The sequence below is a fragment of the Quercus lobata genome, chromosome 9, assembly GCF_001633185.2.
Source record: "Quercus lobata isolate SW786 chromosome 9, ValleyOak3.0 Primary Assembly, whole genome shotgun sequence".
NCBI classification, from domain to species: Eukaryota; Viridiplantae; Streptophyta; class Magnoliopsida; order Fagales; family Fagaceae; genus Quercus; species Quercus lobata.
Window position 1 is genome coordinate 52,169,296 of NC_044912.1, and position 16,666 is coordinate 52,185,961.

Genomic DNA, 16,666 nt, shown 5'->3' on the forward strand with positions numbered 1-16,666 from the left:
GTTGTTTATTTCGGCAATTGTGCCGATTGACAGATATTCGACTTTTAATAAAACTAAAGGTTACAACAAAATCTCAAATTTGAAAGGAGGAAGTGGTGATTCAAATAAATATTTGAAACCTGACTTTTGAAAAGTTTAAATAAGAAGTTTGTTATCTTTTCAAAAATTTTAAAAACGTAGTTGCACAAGCTAACACAAGTTGTAGGTGTCATGATTGAGTGCTCTCTTCAAGAAACAAGATTTTCTTTCTAATTTTATAGTAGTTTTCCTACAATTGCTTCTAAAGAGTAAAGACTACTAAAATGATGTAATAAGTTATGGAGGATGGTATGGAGAAGACAATATAGCGTGTAAGTAAGTTAGAGAAAATGATGGCTCACACCCATCATGCTTTTTTCTTGGTTTTTAGCCAATCTTTGGGGGTTGTCATCCAAACTACGTACCCTTTTATATATAGCACATATTAGCTTCACCAAGACCAAGATCACCAAGACAAAGCTAAGCTGAAAAACTAGCTAGGGCAGTGAAGCCATGCAGTGCCTTAAAATGAGGTTTTCACTGCTTGATTTTTTATTGTTATTCCTACCTTGTTGGGTGCTTACAAGTGAAGGCAGTGACAATATAAGTTTTTATGAAAACTATGATGTTACATGGGGTTTTGATCATGTCTTTTCTTTATATCAAGGACGCGATATTCAACTCTCTTTGGATATTTCTTCAGGTTATTCTCTCCCCTCTTGTTTCTTAATTTCCCCCTTTCATTTTAAAAGATCAAAAGATTATATATCCCCCTCAATTTATGATATACTTCTTTTACTTTTTCATTCCTCAATATATTATTATAGTTTCATTTCGTAAAAAAAGTCTTATTACGTTTTGCCCATCTTGTATTTTGTTTCCCTATTCTTTTTTTTTTATTTTTATATGCTATGTATCATTATTCATTAACATTCAAATTTTCAATATGAATAAACTTTAAGTCAACTAGATTAAAGATGGAAATCCTAAAGATTTGCAAAAAGTTCATTTTTGGGAAGTTCAAAATTTCAAAAAAACGAATAACGAATCTTACCCTAGTTAGATCTCCTTTTATAGTTTCTGTTTTGTCAAGGATATTTACGGACGATCGGGTCCTTTTTAACTCATCTCATATTGTCTCTTGTTATCGAATATAGAAATTGGTTCTAATGTTGATTACATTAAAAAATATTTGGTGGGCTGATCTAATAATAAAAAGTAATTATCATAAACCAGATGCCATAGATTTAGAGCCAACCATTTAAACAAATTATTATTGTTGTGAATTGAAGATGGTAAGATTTAGTCTGGTGGGCCTATCTTAATGGGCCTGACGGATAGGTACTGTTTGGTCTGTGTAAAGCGGGACCCACGCTCCCTAAAGGCCCATCATGGACAGACATAGTAAGGGCCCATAGCCCGAAATCTCTATTGCCTGGAAAAGCCTTAAGATCCAATAAGGGAAATGGTATCAGAGTCCCACATTGGAAAGATCTGGAGGTCAAGAAGAAAAGCCACCTCTCCACTGCTATAAAAGGAGTAACTTTCACGCAAATCAAGGTAAGATTAATTGACCCTCTCTAACGCCTTTAAAAAATAACTCAAGGGACGAATTCTAACTTGACCTTCGGAGAACTTTTGGCCGGCACCACACCGGTGCTCTCTAAGGGTTTTTCTCCCGTTCGTTCTTGTTGTGCAGGTTCGTTGACTCGCGAGTACAGTGCGACTCATTGGTGACAATTCTCAACGTCATCAGTTGGCGCCGTCTGTGGGAAAGAACGAGAGACGTATAGTACTTCGTAGATTCCCAGACAAAAGAGTTACATGGTACTCACTCGCTCAATGGCAACCACGAATGACGTTCAGGAAGAAGCCCCTACGACGGCCCTTGAGAGACAGGTCAGGACGCTCGCCGCAGCCGTAGAGCGCCTCACCAAGCAAAACCACGACCTACAAGAGCAGCTGAACCAAAAGAATGCCGCGGTCAGTAACCAAGGAGCGGATCAAGAGGGAAACAGCGCCGAAAGGAGAAATCAGGACGGACCACAGGGGAGTAACGCCCCGAGCAAACCAGTAAGACGGGACATAAGCATCCCTTCCCCGACGGACACTGCCCCACAATCCATCATCGCGGAGATGCAGGCGATGAAGGAGCAGATGGATGTGATGATGAGCGCTCTCAAGGGGCGAGTGTCAAGTGATCTTGACGACCTTGTCAACCGGACTGACTCACCATTCACAGCAGCTGTTAACTCCTTCCCCCTGCCAAATAAGTTCCGTATGCCAAGTATGGATAGTTACGACGGAGTCAAGGACCCTCTAGATCACCTAGAGACCTTCAAGACCCTGATGCACCTTCAGGGAGTGGCAGACGCGATTATGTGCAGGGCCTTTCCTACAACCCTGAAGGGCGCAGCAAGGATTTGGTTCAGCCGGATAGCGCCCAACTCCATCAGCACCTTCAAGGAGCTAAGCGCTCAATTTACTACGCATTTCATCGGAGGACATCGGTACAAGAAATCCACGGCTTGTTTGATGAATATCAAGCAACGGGAAGAGGAGACGTTAAGGGCCTACATATCACGCTTCAACAAAGAAGCACTCTCGATCGACGAAGCCGACGACAAGATATTGGTAGCAGCATTCACAAACGGACTAAAGGGGGGTAAGTTTTTGTTCTCCCTATACAAAAACGACCCCAAGACCATGTCGGAGGTCCTTTACAGGGCCACCAAATATATGAACGCTGAAGACGCACTATTATCGCGAGAAGATAGGCCCAAGAAAAGAGACCGACAGGAGGATTCTCGACAAGACCAGGGGCGGAAGAAAGGAAGGATGGGAGACCGAAGGGAGGACAGACGTCCAAAACCCATGGGCGGAAGGTTCGCGAGTTTCACCCCTCTAAACGCGCCGATTGACCAAGTCCTAATGCAGATTAAGGACGAAGGGTCCCTGACGTTCCCAGGAAAGCTGAAGAGTGACCCCAGCAAAAGGCCTAGAGACAAATATTGCCGCTTTCATCGTGACCACGGCCACGACACGGCCGATTGCTACGACTTGAAGCAGCAAATCGAAGCACTTATCCGACAAGGGAAGCTGCAGAAGTTCGTCAACAAGGGGAGAACGGATCAACCCCCACAGGAACAACACCTCCGTCGAGAAAACGAGCGACCAAGACCCCCAATTGGAGACATAAGAATGATAGTCGGAGGGACTGCTGCGGCCGGATCGTCAAAGAAGGCTCGCAAAACATACCTTCGGACGGTACAGAATGTCCAGTTGACGAGCAGACTGCCAAGGATAGCAAACGGAGAAGAACCTATTGTTGGGTTCACGGAAGAGGATGCACGGCGCCTACACCATCCACACGACGATGCCCTCGTCGTCAGCGTGCGGACAGGAGACTACAACGTCCACCGAGTGTTGATCGACAACGGCAGTTCGGCCGACATATTGTACTATCCGGCATTCCAGCAGATGAGGATTGATAGGGACCTGCTAATACCGACAGACGCCCCGCTCGTTGGTTTTGGAGGGAGTAAGGTATTCCCTCTGGGCTCAGTAACGTTACGGGTGACAGTAGGAGATTACCCCCAACAAATCACCAGGAACGTGACATTCTTGGTGGTCGATTGCTCGTCCGCCTACAATGCCATTCTTGGACGACCTACGCTCAACACGTGGAAGGCATCAACATCAACTTACGCCCTAATGGTCAGGTTCCCAACGGAGTATGGGGTAGGAGAGCTACGCGGAAGCCAAGTTGCCGCACGAGAATGCTACGTCGCTATGATGGAGATGCAAGACCAAATCCAGGCCTTGAACATAGAAGAGCACCGAACGGTGGCGGAACCGACAGAGAAGCTGGAGGAGATAACTCTTGACAGTTCCAATCCGGACAGAACAACCAAGATCGGAACGCTTGCCAAACCCGGAATCCGTCAAGAGCTAGTAGCTTTCCTGAGGAGCAATAAGGATGTGTTCGCCTGGAGCCATGACGATATGCCGGGAATCGATCCCTCCGTCATGGTACACAAATTGAATGTATTACCCTCGTTTCCACCCGTCCGACAAAAGAAGAGAGTGTTCGCAACGGAACGGGACCAAGCAATAGCGGAGGAGGTCCGCAAACTCCAAGAGGCAAGCCTCATCAGGGAAGTCTACTATCCCGATTGGCTGGCGAATGTGGTAATGGTAAAGAAAGCGAGCGGCAAGTGGCGCATGTGCGTGGATTTCACCGATCTTAACAAAGCGTGCCCTAAAGATAGCTATCCCCTTCCAAGAGTCGACGTCCTAGTAGACTCGACGGCTCAACACCAGTTACTAAGCTTCATGGACGCTTTCTCGGGTTACAATCAGATCCGCATGCACGAGGCCGATCAGGAAAAGACTTCGTTCGTAACCAGCCAAGGACTATTCTGCTACAAAGTAATGCCATTCGGCCTGAAGAATGCGGGGGCAACATACCAAAGGCTAATGAACAAGATGTTCGCGCAGCAGATCGGGAGGAATGTTCAAGTCTATGTCGACGACATGCTTGTGAAGAGCCGGAAGGAGGAAGACCACCTCGAAGATCTTAAGGAAACGTTCGGTACGCTACGATCCTACAACATGAAACTCAATCCGGGAAAATGCGCATTCGGCGTAACGGCAGGCAAATTCCTAGGCTTCATGGTATCCCAGAGAGGGATTGAGGCTAACCCGGACAAAATCCGAGCCATATTAGAAATGGCACCCCCGCGAAATGTGAAGGAGATACAAAGCCTTAACGGCAAGATAGCGGCGTTAAATAGATTCGTGTCGAGAGCCACGGACAAGTGCCTGCCCTTTTTTCGCACATTAAAGAAATCCTTCGAGTGGACGGACGAGTGTCAGAGAGCGTTCGAGGAGTTAAAGGCATACCTATCTTCACCACCCCTATTGAGTCCATCGCAACCTGGCGAAGAACTTTTCCTCTACTTGGCAGTCTCATCTGTCGCCGTCAGCGCTGCTTTAATTAGAGAAGAGGATAATGCACAGAAGCCTGTATACTACGCCAGCCGGGCGCTCCGCGGCGCCGAAGAAAGATACCAACCTATGGAGAAACTCGCTTTCGCATTGATAACGGCGGCTCGCAAGCTGAAACCTTACTTTCAAGCCCATACCATGAATGTAATGACCGACAAGCCCTTGCGAAGGGCACTGAGTAATCCCGAAGCCGCGGGTCGACTGACGTTGTGGGCAATAGAATTGAGTGAGTTTGACATCAAGTACCGTCCGCGTGTAGCCATCAAAGGACAAGCTGTAGCCGACTTCATAGCAGAGTTTACGCGAGACGAGGACAAGGGGGCAGAAGAACCCCCCAAATGGAGCATCTACACCGACGGGTCCTCCAATCGGCGAATTGGAGGGGCCGGCATAGTGTTGCTGTCACCAGAAGGAGACAAGATCGAATGTATGGTCCGTCTCGACTTTCCCATTACCAACAATGAAGCAGAGTACGAAGCAGTGGCGGCAGGACTCGACCTGGCAAAAGCCGCCGGAGCGGAAAGTGTAGCCGTTCATTGCGACTCGCAGGTCGTAACCAATCAAATAAACGGAGAGTATGAATGTAAGGGGGAAAGGCTAAAGAGATATCTTGATCAAGTGAAGGCGAGAATCAACGGGCTAAAAGCGACGGTCGTCCAAATCCCCAGAGGAGAGAATGAGCTCGCCGATCGCCTAGCCAAAGCCGCTTCAGCAGAACATGTGACGACACCGGGTAATGTACTTTCCTTTGTTCAAGTCTTCCCACTAATAGACCCCGACAATATGCAGGAGATACGCTCCGAAAGAAACTGGACTACACAGATAACTTCATACTTGAAGGACGGGTTACTGCCCCAAGAGAAGGAGGCAGCGAGGAAATTAAAAGTCCAAGCGGCGAGATTCGTCTTGATAAAAGACATTCTTTACAAGAGGGGTTTCTCCCGTCCTTACCTAAGATGCCTCGGGGTTGAAGAGGCAGACTACGTAATGAGGGAAGTACACGAAGGGATATGCGGGAACCATTCTGGGTCGCGGTCGTTAGTGCACAAACTGGTACGAGCTGGGTACTACTGGCCGACCATGCAGAAGGATGCCGAGTCTTACGTTAAAAGCTGCGACAAATGCCAGCGGTTCAGCAATTTTATCGGACAGCCGGCTGAGGAGCTCACACCCATGACGGCTCCATGGCCGTTCGCTCAATGGGGACTGGATATCATGGGGCCTTTCCCAACATGGGGCCTTTCCCAACGGCGGTAAGGCAGCTCAAGTTCTTGGTAGTGGGTATTGACTACTTCACAAAATGGGTAGAAGCGGAAGCCTTGGCCACCATCACAGAAAAGAACATTAGAAGTTTTGTCTGGCGGTCCATCGTATGCAGGTTTGGTATTCCTAGAGTCCTTGTCTCGGACAACGGGAGGCAGTTCGACAACGGCCACTTCAGGGATTTCTGCACACAGCTAGGAATAAAAAACCACTACTCATCACCCGCCCATCCTCAGGCCAATGGCCAGGTTGAAGTCACGAACCGATCCCTGCTAAAGATTATCAAGACTCGGCTCGAGGGGGCAAAGGGGATATGGCCCGAAGAATTACCGAGCATACTTTGGGCGTACAGGACGACGGCTAGGACTCCGACAGGAGAGACGCCATTCCGACTGACATACGGGAATGAGGCGGTCATCCCCGCAGAAGTTGGCCTCACAAGTTACAGGGTTCATAACCATGATGAAGGCAGGAACGACGAATCAATGAGGCTACAGCTGGACCTGATAGATGAGGTAAGGTCGGCCGCGGAGCAAAGGATCGCAAGATACCAGGAACGCATGGCCAGACATTACAACTCCAGGGTCCGACACAGAGACTTCCAAGTGGGAGACCTGGTACTCAGAAGGGTCATGGGCGCAGCTAGAGACCCTACACAGGGAAAGCTCGGCCCCAACTGGGAAGGACCCTACCGAGTCACGGCATGGAAAAGGAAAGGAACATACCACCTGGAGACTACAGAGGGGGAGAAGCTACTACATCCATGGAATGCGGAGCATTTGAGGAAATACTACCAGTGATAGTAACACGGCGAACGGCAACCAATTTTCCATTTGGCTTTTTATTAACTATTTATAAGTTTTCTTTAACATGTGTTTCTTTGCTACAATCCAGTCGTGCCTTTTTTAAGCCCAAGGGGGCAGGCACTTTTCCTTTACGCAATTAGAAACAAGTATGATTTTCTGTCTACTTTGATGTCACTACAATTGTCCTCAAATTGAACGGATGCTAGTTAAAAGTCCACAAAGTGGACGGATCACCTAAACAGGTGTATAATTCTACATGTCCGTAAAAGTGGACGGTTAATACGCCACTAAGTGGACGGATCACCTAAACAGGTGTATAATTCTACATGTCCGTCAAAGTGGACGGTTAATACGCCACTAAGTGGACGGATCACCTAAACAGGTGTATAATTCTACATGTCCGTCAAAGTGGACGGTTAATACGCCACTAAGTGGACGGATCACCTAAACAGGTGAATAATTCTACATGTCCGTAAAAGTGGACGGTTAATACGTCACTAAGTGGACGGATCACCTAAAAACGGTGAATAATTCTACGCGTCCGTAAAAGTAGACGGTCTATACGCCACAATGTGGACGGGTAACCTAAAACGGTAAATAATTCTACATGTCCACGAAATGGACGGATCATCAAAACGGTGAGTATTTAAACAAGTCCACAAGTTGGACGGTATGGCCTCCACAAAGTGGACGGACCTACGTAATTCAATACTTCCATAAGTTCGAGGTATTTATGCCACTAAGTGGACGGATCATCTAAAACGGTAAATAATTCTACATGTCCACGAAATGGACGGATCATCAAAACGATGAGTATTTAAACAAGTCCACAAGTTGGACGGTATGGCCTCCACAAAGTGGACGGACCTACGTAATTCAATACTTCCATAAGTTCGAGGTATTTAAGCCACTAAGTGGACGGATCATCTAAAACGGTGAATAATTCTACATGTCCATAAATTGGACGGTTCAGCCAAAACGGTGGGAAAATTACATACATAAATAAAGCGGACGGCTCCAGAACGCCCACGAGGTGGACGGACGACCTGACTATATAAGTCAGCAACAGCTTTTAAAATGGACGGATCAACAGATTAGCTTGTGCAAATCAACACTTAAAATCAAACATTGTTCAATACAAAATCAAACTTTAAACAAACCGTCTACAAATAATTAACTGTATATAAAAGGGAGACGGATCCTCCTAAACAATTACATGGGTTACTCTGCTTTCTTGGGGTCGGCAACAGCGACCTCATTCGGCGGAGCGGACTCTCCGTCACCCTGAGCTGCTTCTTCCCCAAAGAGGTCCTCCGTATTTTCGGAGGCGACGGGCAGGGCAGAAGTCTGATCTTGATCAGTAAGTGTTATCATAGACACGTCCAGATCTGGATAGGTCTTTTTTATCTGACGGAGCGCATCGTCAAAGCCTTGAAGGAACGATCCTCCCAGCTCCTTCAACAAGGACTCGGAGTTGCGATATTCGCTGACGGCGTCGTCCTTTGCATGACGGAGCTTTTTCTTCAGATCTTTCACCTCGTCCGCTCTGCTCTTCAAGACCTTCCCAGCTTCTTCCGTCTTCTGTTCAAGCTCCTTTCTTGTATTCTCAGACAGTTCAAATTTCTGCTCCATGGTGGACTTCCACTTGTGCAGCTGGCTAAGCTCTTCTTCCGTCTTCCCAAGTTTTGACCGTACCCGTTCCAGAGCCGCTTCACGGTTGAGGCAACGGTCCATCAAGCCCTTCATCATAACCAAGGACTGAAATAAAGAAAATTAGAAGTGTTAAAAATGAAACTAGAAAGTGAACGGACATACACTGAAGGATAATGAAAAGTTACCTGTCCGACGGCAAATAACCCCGTCTCTCCCATCGCCTCCGTCGAGTGATTCCCCAGATCCTCATAGTCCTCTGCAGAAAGTATGGACGTAAGCTTTTCCAAAGCGAACTTCGAATCATCACGAAGAAGGGGAGGGGGCTTCTCCTCGCTGACGGGTGGAGCATGCATTAGGCCCTTACCGGCCCCCTGTTTAACTTGGTTGACGGCCTTAGGGCCCTCAGCCATCAAGCCCACGATGGGCTCCATTGACACCTTTGGCTGCTTGTGTGGACGGTCGGACTTTGGTGGCTGCTTCCTCTTGCCCGATGACCCCGGCACACTGGGAACAACGATCTCACCCGTCTTCTTTTGCTCGACGGCTAGAGATTTTATCATGGCTCTTCTCTTGGCGTCGTCCATTTCTGCAATACAGGACGGATGATGATGTTCTCTCAAAAGTAAAATTTCAATTTCAAGGGTAAAAGTAGACGGACTCACGTTTGTGTATTCTTTCGTCGTAAGCAATGGCCTCACGGGTAGGTTCTGGACCGTCACAATACCAGTGTATTGTCTTTGGATTCACTAACTTGGCCCAGGTCCTTTCGTCCGGCTTAGCTTTTCTACAAACCTTTTCAAGGAAACTAAATTCCTCGAGGCTAACCTGCGGGCGCCCTCTACCTGCAAAGAGAGACGGTCAAAATACGCACATAATAGAGGACGGGTGTATAAAAAAGGAACAAGCAAGACGGGTGCATACGCGCTTGGTTTATTATCCCCCAAGTTGTATCGACGGGCATGTACTCCGTCTCTCCTGGACGGTTCATCCACCTGTCACCCTCCAGGAAGAAATAGCGACTCTTCCAGTCTCTATTTGAGTCTGGGGTCTCAAAGATGACCTTCAACAAGGGACTTCGACTAGCAAAACGGTACAACCCCCTTGATCTATCAATCTCATCTGGACGGTAACAGTGAAGAAATTCACGGACCGTCAGTCTCCTTTCTCCATTCGACATTGCGCCATAAAGAATCTCCATTGCTATGAAGACCCTCCAGGCGTTTGGAGAAATCTGGGTGACGGACAGTCCCAGGTAATGCAAGAGTTCCCTATGGAGTGTAGAGAGCGGGAACCGAAGTCCAGCCTTCAACACCTGCTCGTACACTCCAACACCTTCTACTCCGTCATAATAACATCTCTCCGACACGTAGGGAAGACGGATCGGGATGTAGTCTGGTATCTGAAAATTTGTTCTAAAGGTACTGAAATGTCTCTCCCGGATGACGGATGTGAACCTATGCACTGTCCACTCTGGTAACATGATGAACTGCCTTAGTCCATCAGCACCTACGACGGACTCCAGTGCTTGATTCCCGTCAGGACCCTCTATCTCAATTTTCTCCACATCCTCACTTGTTGAGGACGAAGAGGATGCAGACGGACTCCTATCTTCGCCTGGACTATCTTGGTCTTTATGACCGGACGGGTATACATTCTCGTATTCCGTCCCGTCACGAACCACCGATTGGTTACTTGACGCACTAGACATTTCCTACAATTAATGATGAAACCTAAGACTTGACGGGTTTAAAAACATTGACGGGTATATTAAGCCTAACAATATTGCTTGGTCGAAAATGTAACTTGAATATGAAATTAAAGTAAATACTTACCACACCTGACGGAGTAATGCTGACGGTTGTGGTAATTGGTGGTTACCAGTGCTCGACGGACTTCTCTGGCAAGGTTGACGGTTCTCTCTGACAGACGTTTTCTGTTTGGAAATGCGAAAATGAGAGATTGAGACGCCTCATATATATAGGAGATACACGGAAGACGAAGCGACGCTTCGATCCTATACAACGGCCAGTCAGAGATCGACACGTGGCATGCTAATAAATGCTAACCTGTCTGCTCGCATCAGTAGATGGTAACCGTCGACTATATAAAACCGTCTGAAACTGCAAGATACCCGTCATCCTATCTGACGGTTAAAGATCTGAAACCGTCATACATTCTGACGGTTGTGTCCGCCTATTGCTTTAAATCTTCTGTTTCACGGATCCATTCCGTCATTAAAGTACCCGTCATGCCCCTACATTAGGATCGTCACCCCATTGATCCTTGGAACAGACGGACCATTGGGGTGAAGGGGGCAACTGAAGATGGTAAGATTTAGTCTGGTGGGCCTATCTTAATGGGCCTGACGGATAGGTACTGTTTGGTCTGTGTAAAGCGGGACCCACGCTCCCTAAAGGCCCATCATGGACAGACATAGTAAGGGCCCATAGCCCGAAATCTCTATTGCCTGGAAAAGCCTTAAGATCCAATAAGGGAAATGGTATCAGAGTCCCACATTGGAAAGATCTGGAGGTCAAGAAGAAAAGCCACCTCTCCACTGCTATAAAAGGAGTAACTTTCACGCAAATCGAGGTAAGATTAATTGACCCTCTCTAACGCCTTTAAAAAATAACTCAAGGGACGAATTCTAACTTGACCTTCGGAGAACTTTTGGCCGGCACCACACCGGTGCTCTCTAAGGGTTTTTCTCCCGTTCGTTCTTGTTGTGCAGGTTCGTTGACTCGCGAGTACAGTGCGACTCATTGGTGACAATTCTCAACGTCATCATGAATTATAATATGGATTACTTAAAATTAAGAGTTGATAGAGCTACAAAACAAATCGCTTGTTTTGATTGGTTATGGTAGTCCTCCCTTTGGATTCTCCAAGTCCATATATGGATGTAAAACATGTTATATTTTATAATTAAACAATATAAAATATAATTGCTGAATGTGTTTTGATCGCTTTCACAGTTTCAGAGTATTCATCATCAAAGGTTTAAAATTATTGTGAAAGTGAAAAATAATATTAATAATAAATTTTTACTATATCATAAATAACATATAGATACTAAAACATGTTATAGAGGAAAAGTTTTTAAGTATGAGCCGAGTTTTCAAAGTAATGAAGGATTCCACATCAAGCACAAACTAGCTATTCCACATGGAATCATATATCTTTCTGGGAAAATTCAATCTGATATTCAATCAAATTTATTTACTAAACGAAATTTTCATGAGATTTGCAGAGTTTTTACATTAGTGATGCAAAAATGGTGGCTCTTAATTGTCTTTATGTTATAATCTTTTATATCTTGCAGGGGCTGGCTTCGCATCAAAGCTAGGCTATGCTTCTGGGTTTTTTCATTTGAGGATGAAGCTACCAGACAAGGATTCTGCTGGAGTAGTTACTACATTTTACGTGAATTCCAAGCCCCTTCTTTTTCATTGTTACATTTAGAGATTTTATGTTTCACTTTTAGTGTTCCACTTTATATTCCATTAATCGCATTATATCACATGTTCCTCTTTTCTCTTTTTTTTTCTTTTTTAAATTGTCAAAATTTTATATATATACACAAACACACGCACACTTAAGATATTACCATACAATGTTGGAGTGGAACACTAAAATTAGGATAGAAAAATTTTATTCGTTATGTAATGTTCATGTGCATGTGTCTATATATAATTAATTTTTATTTCCTTTTTTTATGCTGAATAATTTTTATTTTCTTAATATCCACAAAATGGAAGAGACTGATTCAAGGTGATATGCTTATATGCAGCTAAGTTCACATGGTAATAATCATGATGAGCTGGATTTTGAGTTCTTGGGCAATAGGGAAGGGAAGCCATACACATTACAAACAAATGTCTTTGCAAATGGTCTTGGAAACAGGGAGCAAAGAATTCTTCTTTGGTTTGACCCCACAGGAGATTTTCACACTTACAAAATTCTCTGGAACGAACATCAAATCGTGTAGGAACAAAATGAATAAAATAATAGTATAAATACAAATAAATTACACAATTTTTTTGCAACATTTGAGGTGTTAGATTGTAATTAATGCAACTTTTTATGGTTTTAAAAACCAGATCAAGGCAAAAACCATTTTTGCCTCTAGTTCCTAGTTCAATCTGGTTTTTGACCCGTTTTGGCAGATTTTTGACCGGTTTTCACTGATTTTGAAGGTTTTTACCGGATCGAACTGGTACTCGATTCCCAATTAAACCGGTCAGTTTAGTCCAGTTTTTAAAATCATGCAACTTTCACACATAAATTTTTTTATCTGGTTTTTGACCCGTTTTGGCAGATTTTTGACCGGTTTTCACTGATTTTGAAGGTTTTTACCGGATCGAACTGGTACTCGATTCCCAATTAAACCGGTCAGTTTAGTCCAGTTTTTAAAATCATGCAACTTTCACACATAAATTTTTTTATTATTCACCAATCACAATCTGCCACTGTCAAAAATAAAAGTTATGATATTTGTTGTGGATCCATACCATTCTCTCTCTCTCTTCTCTCTGTCATAGCTAATATGATGCTTTTCAACCTTGGGTATAATTACAGATTTTATGTGGACAATGTCCCCATCAGAGTGTTTAAAAACAACAAAAACATTGGCGTTGACTACCCATTACAGCCAATGCACATAGAAGCCAGCTTGTGGGATGGAGATAGTTGGGCAACTGATGGAGGCCAGACAAAAATTAATTGGGCTCATGCACCATTCAATGCACACTTCCAAGGATTTGGCATTGCTGGCTGCCCAATTCAGAACTCAGACATTCAACAATGTTATTCTTCCAAGTATTGGTGGAATTTGGAAAAGTATTGGAAATTGGATCATAGACAACAAAGAGAGTATGAGAATGTGAGAAAGAAGTACATGAACTATGACTATTGTTCTGATAGGCCTAGGTACCCTACACCACCACCAGAGTGCTTTCATTGATAAGGTAAGGAGCACAAGAATGGAAGATAACGAAGTTAATAAAATACAGGGTGAGCTTCAAGGAGATCCAATGAGACTGACACCAAAATTATGAGAAACTTGGATCAATTTCTCACTTTGTTCTTTAAGAATACATTCCTACATTTACAAGTTGTTAAAAATATGTGCGATATTGGTTTTATGTGTATTAATGTGTAATGGTTCTAGAGGCCCAATAATATTGTGTATTTTTTTATATATATATATAATATTCAAAATAGTATTACAGCCAAGTTTGATCTTGGCCGAGTTTATGTAGCAAACACAAAATCCAAAAACACGCTGTAATGGCAGAAATAACACTAATCTATAAACAAAAAAAAAAAAACCTCCTTATCTTAAGATCTCCTCCCTCAGTCAACTATCTTCCACAAACCAGCACACCAAATGCTTATACAGAATTCGATAACCAAAACCCAACAACAAGTCTAATATCTTGTTAATGTCAAATGTGTTGCCACATGCCACCATAAACTTCAATGGGGCTCTTTCCATACAGATAATTGGGCTGGAGTTGGAGTGGTCATACGCAGTGCATCTGGATTGGTTATGGCCTCACTATCTCAACAGATTCCTCTACCTCATACTGTCCATGAAGTTGAAGCGCCAGTAGCTAGACGAGCTTTGCAATTTGCTCTTTTTTTGACCAAAGACGATAAAATTTTGCTCTTGAACTAGGAGTTTTTGGAGGGAGACTGAGATACTCACCACTGCCCTTCGAAGTACTTGCAACTCCCTGGAACAATTTGGTCATATTACGAAGGATGTGCAATACCTTGCCTCTTTTTACTCAAATTTTAATATTTTTCGTGTACTTAAACATTGTAACTCTATTGGTGATGTGCAATACCTTGCCTTTTTCTTACTCAGCTTTTAACTTTTTCATGTAACTCTAGCGTAGGCATTGTAGCTCTATTGGTTATTCACTTGCAAGACGAGCAATTTTGTTTCACTAATTATTAGTCTGGATAGAAAATACTCCACTAGATGTTAAAGCTATATTTTAGACTGATTTAAAGAGTCCCCCTTAATAAATTAAAAAAAAAAACCCACATTTACCCATCTCTCCTTTTTGGTTCAATTTATACGTGAAATTTGCCAACTTTCTCACAAATTCACTCCACATTATGCCCAATCTATCATCCATCAAATTTGGTCACCTTCAAGGCATCTTGGAATGACCAACCTAGTCAACCGGTCAAAGTTACAAGCTTTATATTCCAAACACAAAGAATCATCAAACTTCTACTTTGAGTTTTATAGGGAGAGTTAAAATATATATTTGTGATATTAGGTTTATGTGTATTAATATTAGAGTATATTTAAAGTTCTATTTCACAATTTACCCTACATTCCATCTTCTATCTTAACATACAACCTATTAATTAAAATAATATAAACACCCATTAAAAAATATAAACCAACGACCCAAAAACCCACAAAAACTAGCAATTGCTACCACCGCCACCCACAACCCACAAATGCACATAAACCAATCTTAAAGGCCCACACCACCATCACAAGACCCACCAAAATACACAACGCACACCACCACCATACCAGCACATGACCCACCAACAATCCACAACCCACAATGCTTCCATCATATGACCCATACCACCATTGTCACACCATTGCATGATCAGAGAGAAAGAGAAGTGAGAGAGACAAGACACAGAGAGAAGGATGAAAAAGGGAGACAATAAGTCACAAAGAGAGAGAGAGAGAGAGAGAGAGTAAAATACAATCAAAAAAATTGCAACTTTCTATGGTAAACTCTAAGCATTTACTATAGCATGATGCTAAATTTTTCCAAGTATAAGAAACCGGATGTAGCCGAGATTTTGCATCAGGTGTTCTAGAATAGCATTTTAGACACCCTAAATCTAATGATAAGCACATGTAGGACTTACCTTAACTCCTATAAACCTTATATATACAATACTCAAATTCATTGTAATACATGCACTTGCCTTTTGAGTTTTATTTTCCTTTTTCATAGGTAAATAAAAAGGAAATGCCAAAAGTCCTATTAATTTTATTACAATAGCTTAACAAACTTACATTGAAATGAAGTGAAATTCAAAATTCCTAGTATCATTCATATGGTAAAAAATTGTCAATCTTGCCAGAGGAAATTTTTTTCATCTTTTGTACAAGCTAAATACATAAAAATATTTTTGGATGTTCTCAGGATTGCAATAAAACATCAAAAAATAATTAATATGAAGCCTAAATAATCAATTGAGGCTAAAACCCAAATTATACGCTTTTTTTTTTTTGAGAAAGAAGCTGACTTATTTTATTAACTTGAAACAATTACATCCAAATCTAAAATCGAAACAATATGTGATGGGACATTTTCCATCCATACTTGAAAATCTGGTATGCGTAATGCATTTTTCGCCAGACTATGAGCAACCCTATTGCCGTTTCTCTTAACATGAGAATATAACAATTGTTCAAAACTATTACCAACCCTTTTCACACTGTCTACCAGCAGACCTGTTGGAGATAGGCTACACTCTGTTGACTTCAAAGCTTTAATCTGATCGAGAGAATCTCCTTCAAGAGTAGCTCTTCGAAAACCCAATTCACGCACAAATGTAACTGCCTTCAAAGCAACCAGCACCTCAACCTTGTCAGGCTTGTAAGCTTGATGAATTTTTTCTGAACAAGAAGCCAGCACAGCTCCATTATTATCCCGAATTGCCACTAATTCCGCCACTTGAAATTGATTTCCCTTGTAATATTTTTTCAAGGCATTAATTGGATTAACTCCAATTGTACGTGCTAGCTGGCTGGTAGACTCCAAATTGGGTGTAACAATCCTTGCCAATAATACCTCTACCAAAATAGAAGGTGTATTAATTGAGTTGGACTTATTGCTAATTGGCGTAGACTTTGGCAGCAC

At 43.2% G+C, this 16,666-nt stretch overlaps 2 protein-coding genes across 3 annotated transcripts; one reads left to right on the forward strand and one right to left on the reverse strand.

The window, feature by feature from the left end:
- The first annotated feature begins 447 nt into the window (after window positions 1-447).
- LOC115959587 (xyloglucan endotransglucosylase/hydrolase protein 2-like) lies at window positions 448-13,947 on the forward strand. The gene is made up of 4 exons (XM_031078033.1): window positions 448-721; window positions 12,073-12,173; window positions 12,541-12,734; window positions 13,329-13,947. Exons 1-4 carry the CDS (start codon window positions 532-534, stop codon window positions 13,711-13,713), a joined length of 870 nt encoding a protein of 289 aa, XP_030933893.1. The 5' UTR covers window positions 448-531; the 3' UTR covers window positions 13,714-13,947.
- LOC115959585 lies at window positions 8,176-11,418 on the reverse strand. 2 transcript variants are annotated; one of them, XM_031078026.1, is made up of 5 exons: window positions 10,817-11,418; window positions 10,583-10,683; window positions 9,413-9,592; window positions 8,936-9,336; window positions 8,176-8,855 (listed from the first exon to the last, which is right to left on the reverse strand). In XM_031078026.1, the coding sequence occupies exons 1-5, from the start codon at window positions 10,828-10,830 to the stop codon at window positions 8,319-8,321; spliced, it is 1,233 nt and encodes a 410-aa protein (XP_030933886.1). In that variant the 5' UTR covers window positions 10,831-11,418; the 3' UTR covers window positions 8,176-8,318. The 2 variants fall into 2 exon arrangements, with proteins under 2 accessions (XP_030933886.1, XP_030933885.1); XM_031078025.1 differs by lacking the exon at window positions 10,817-11,418 and having other exon boundaries at window positions 9,672-10,810.
- Window positions 13,948-16,666: the final 2,719 nt, after the last annotated feature.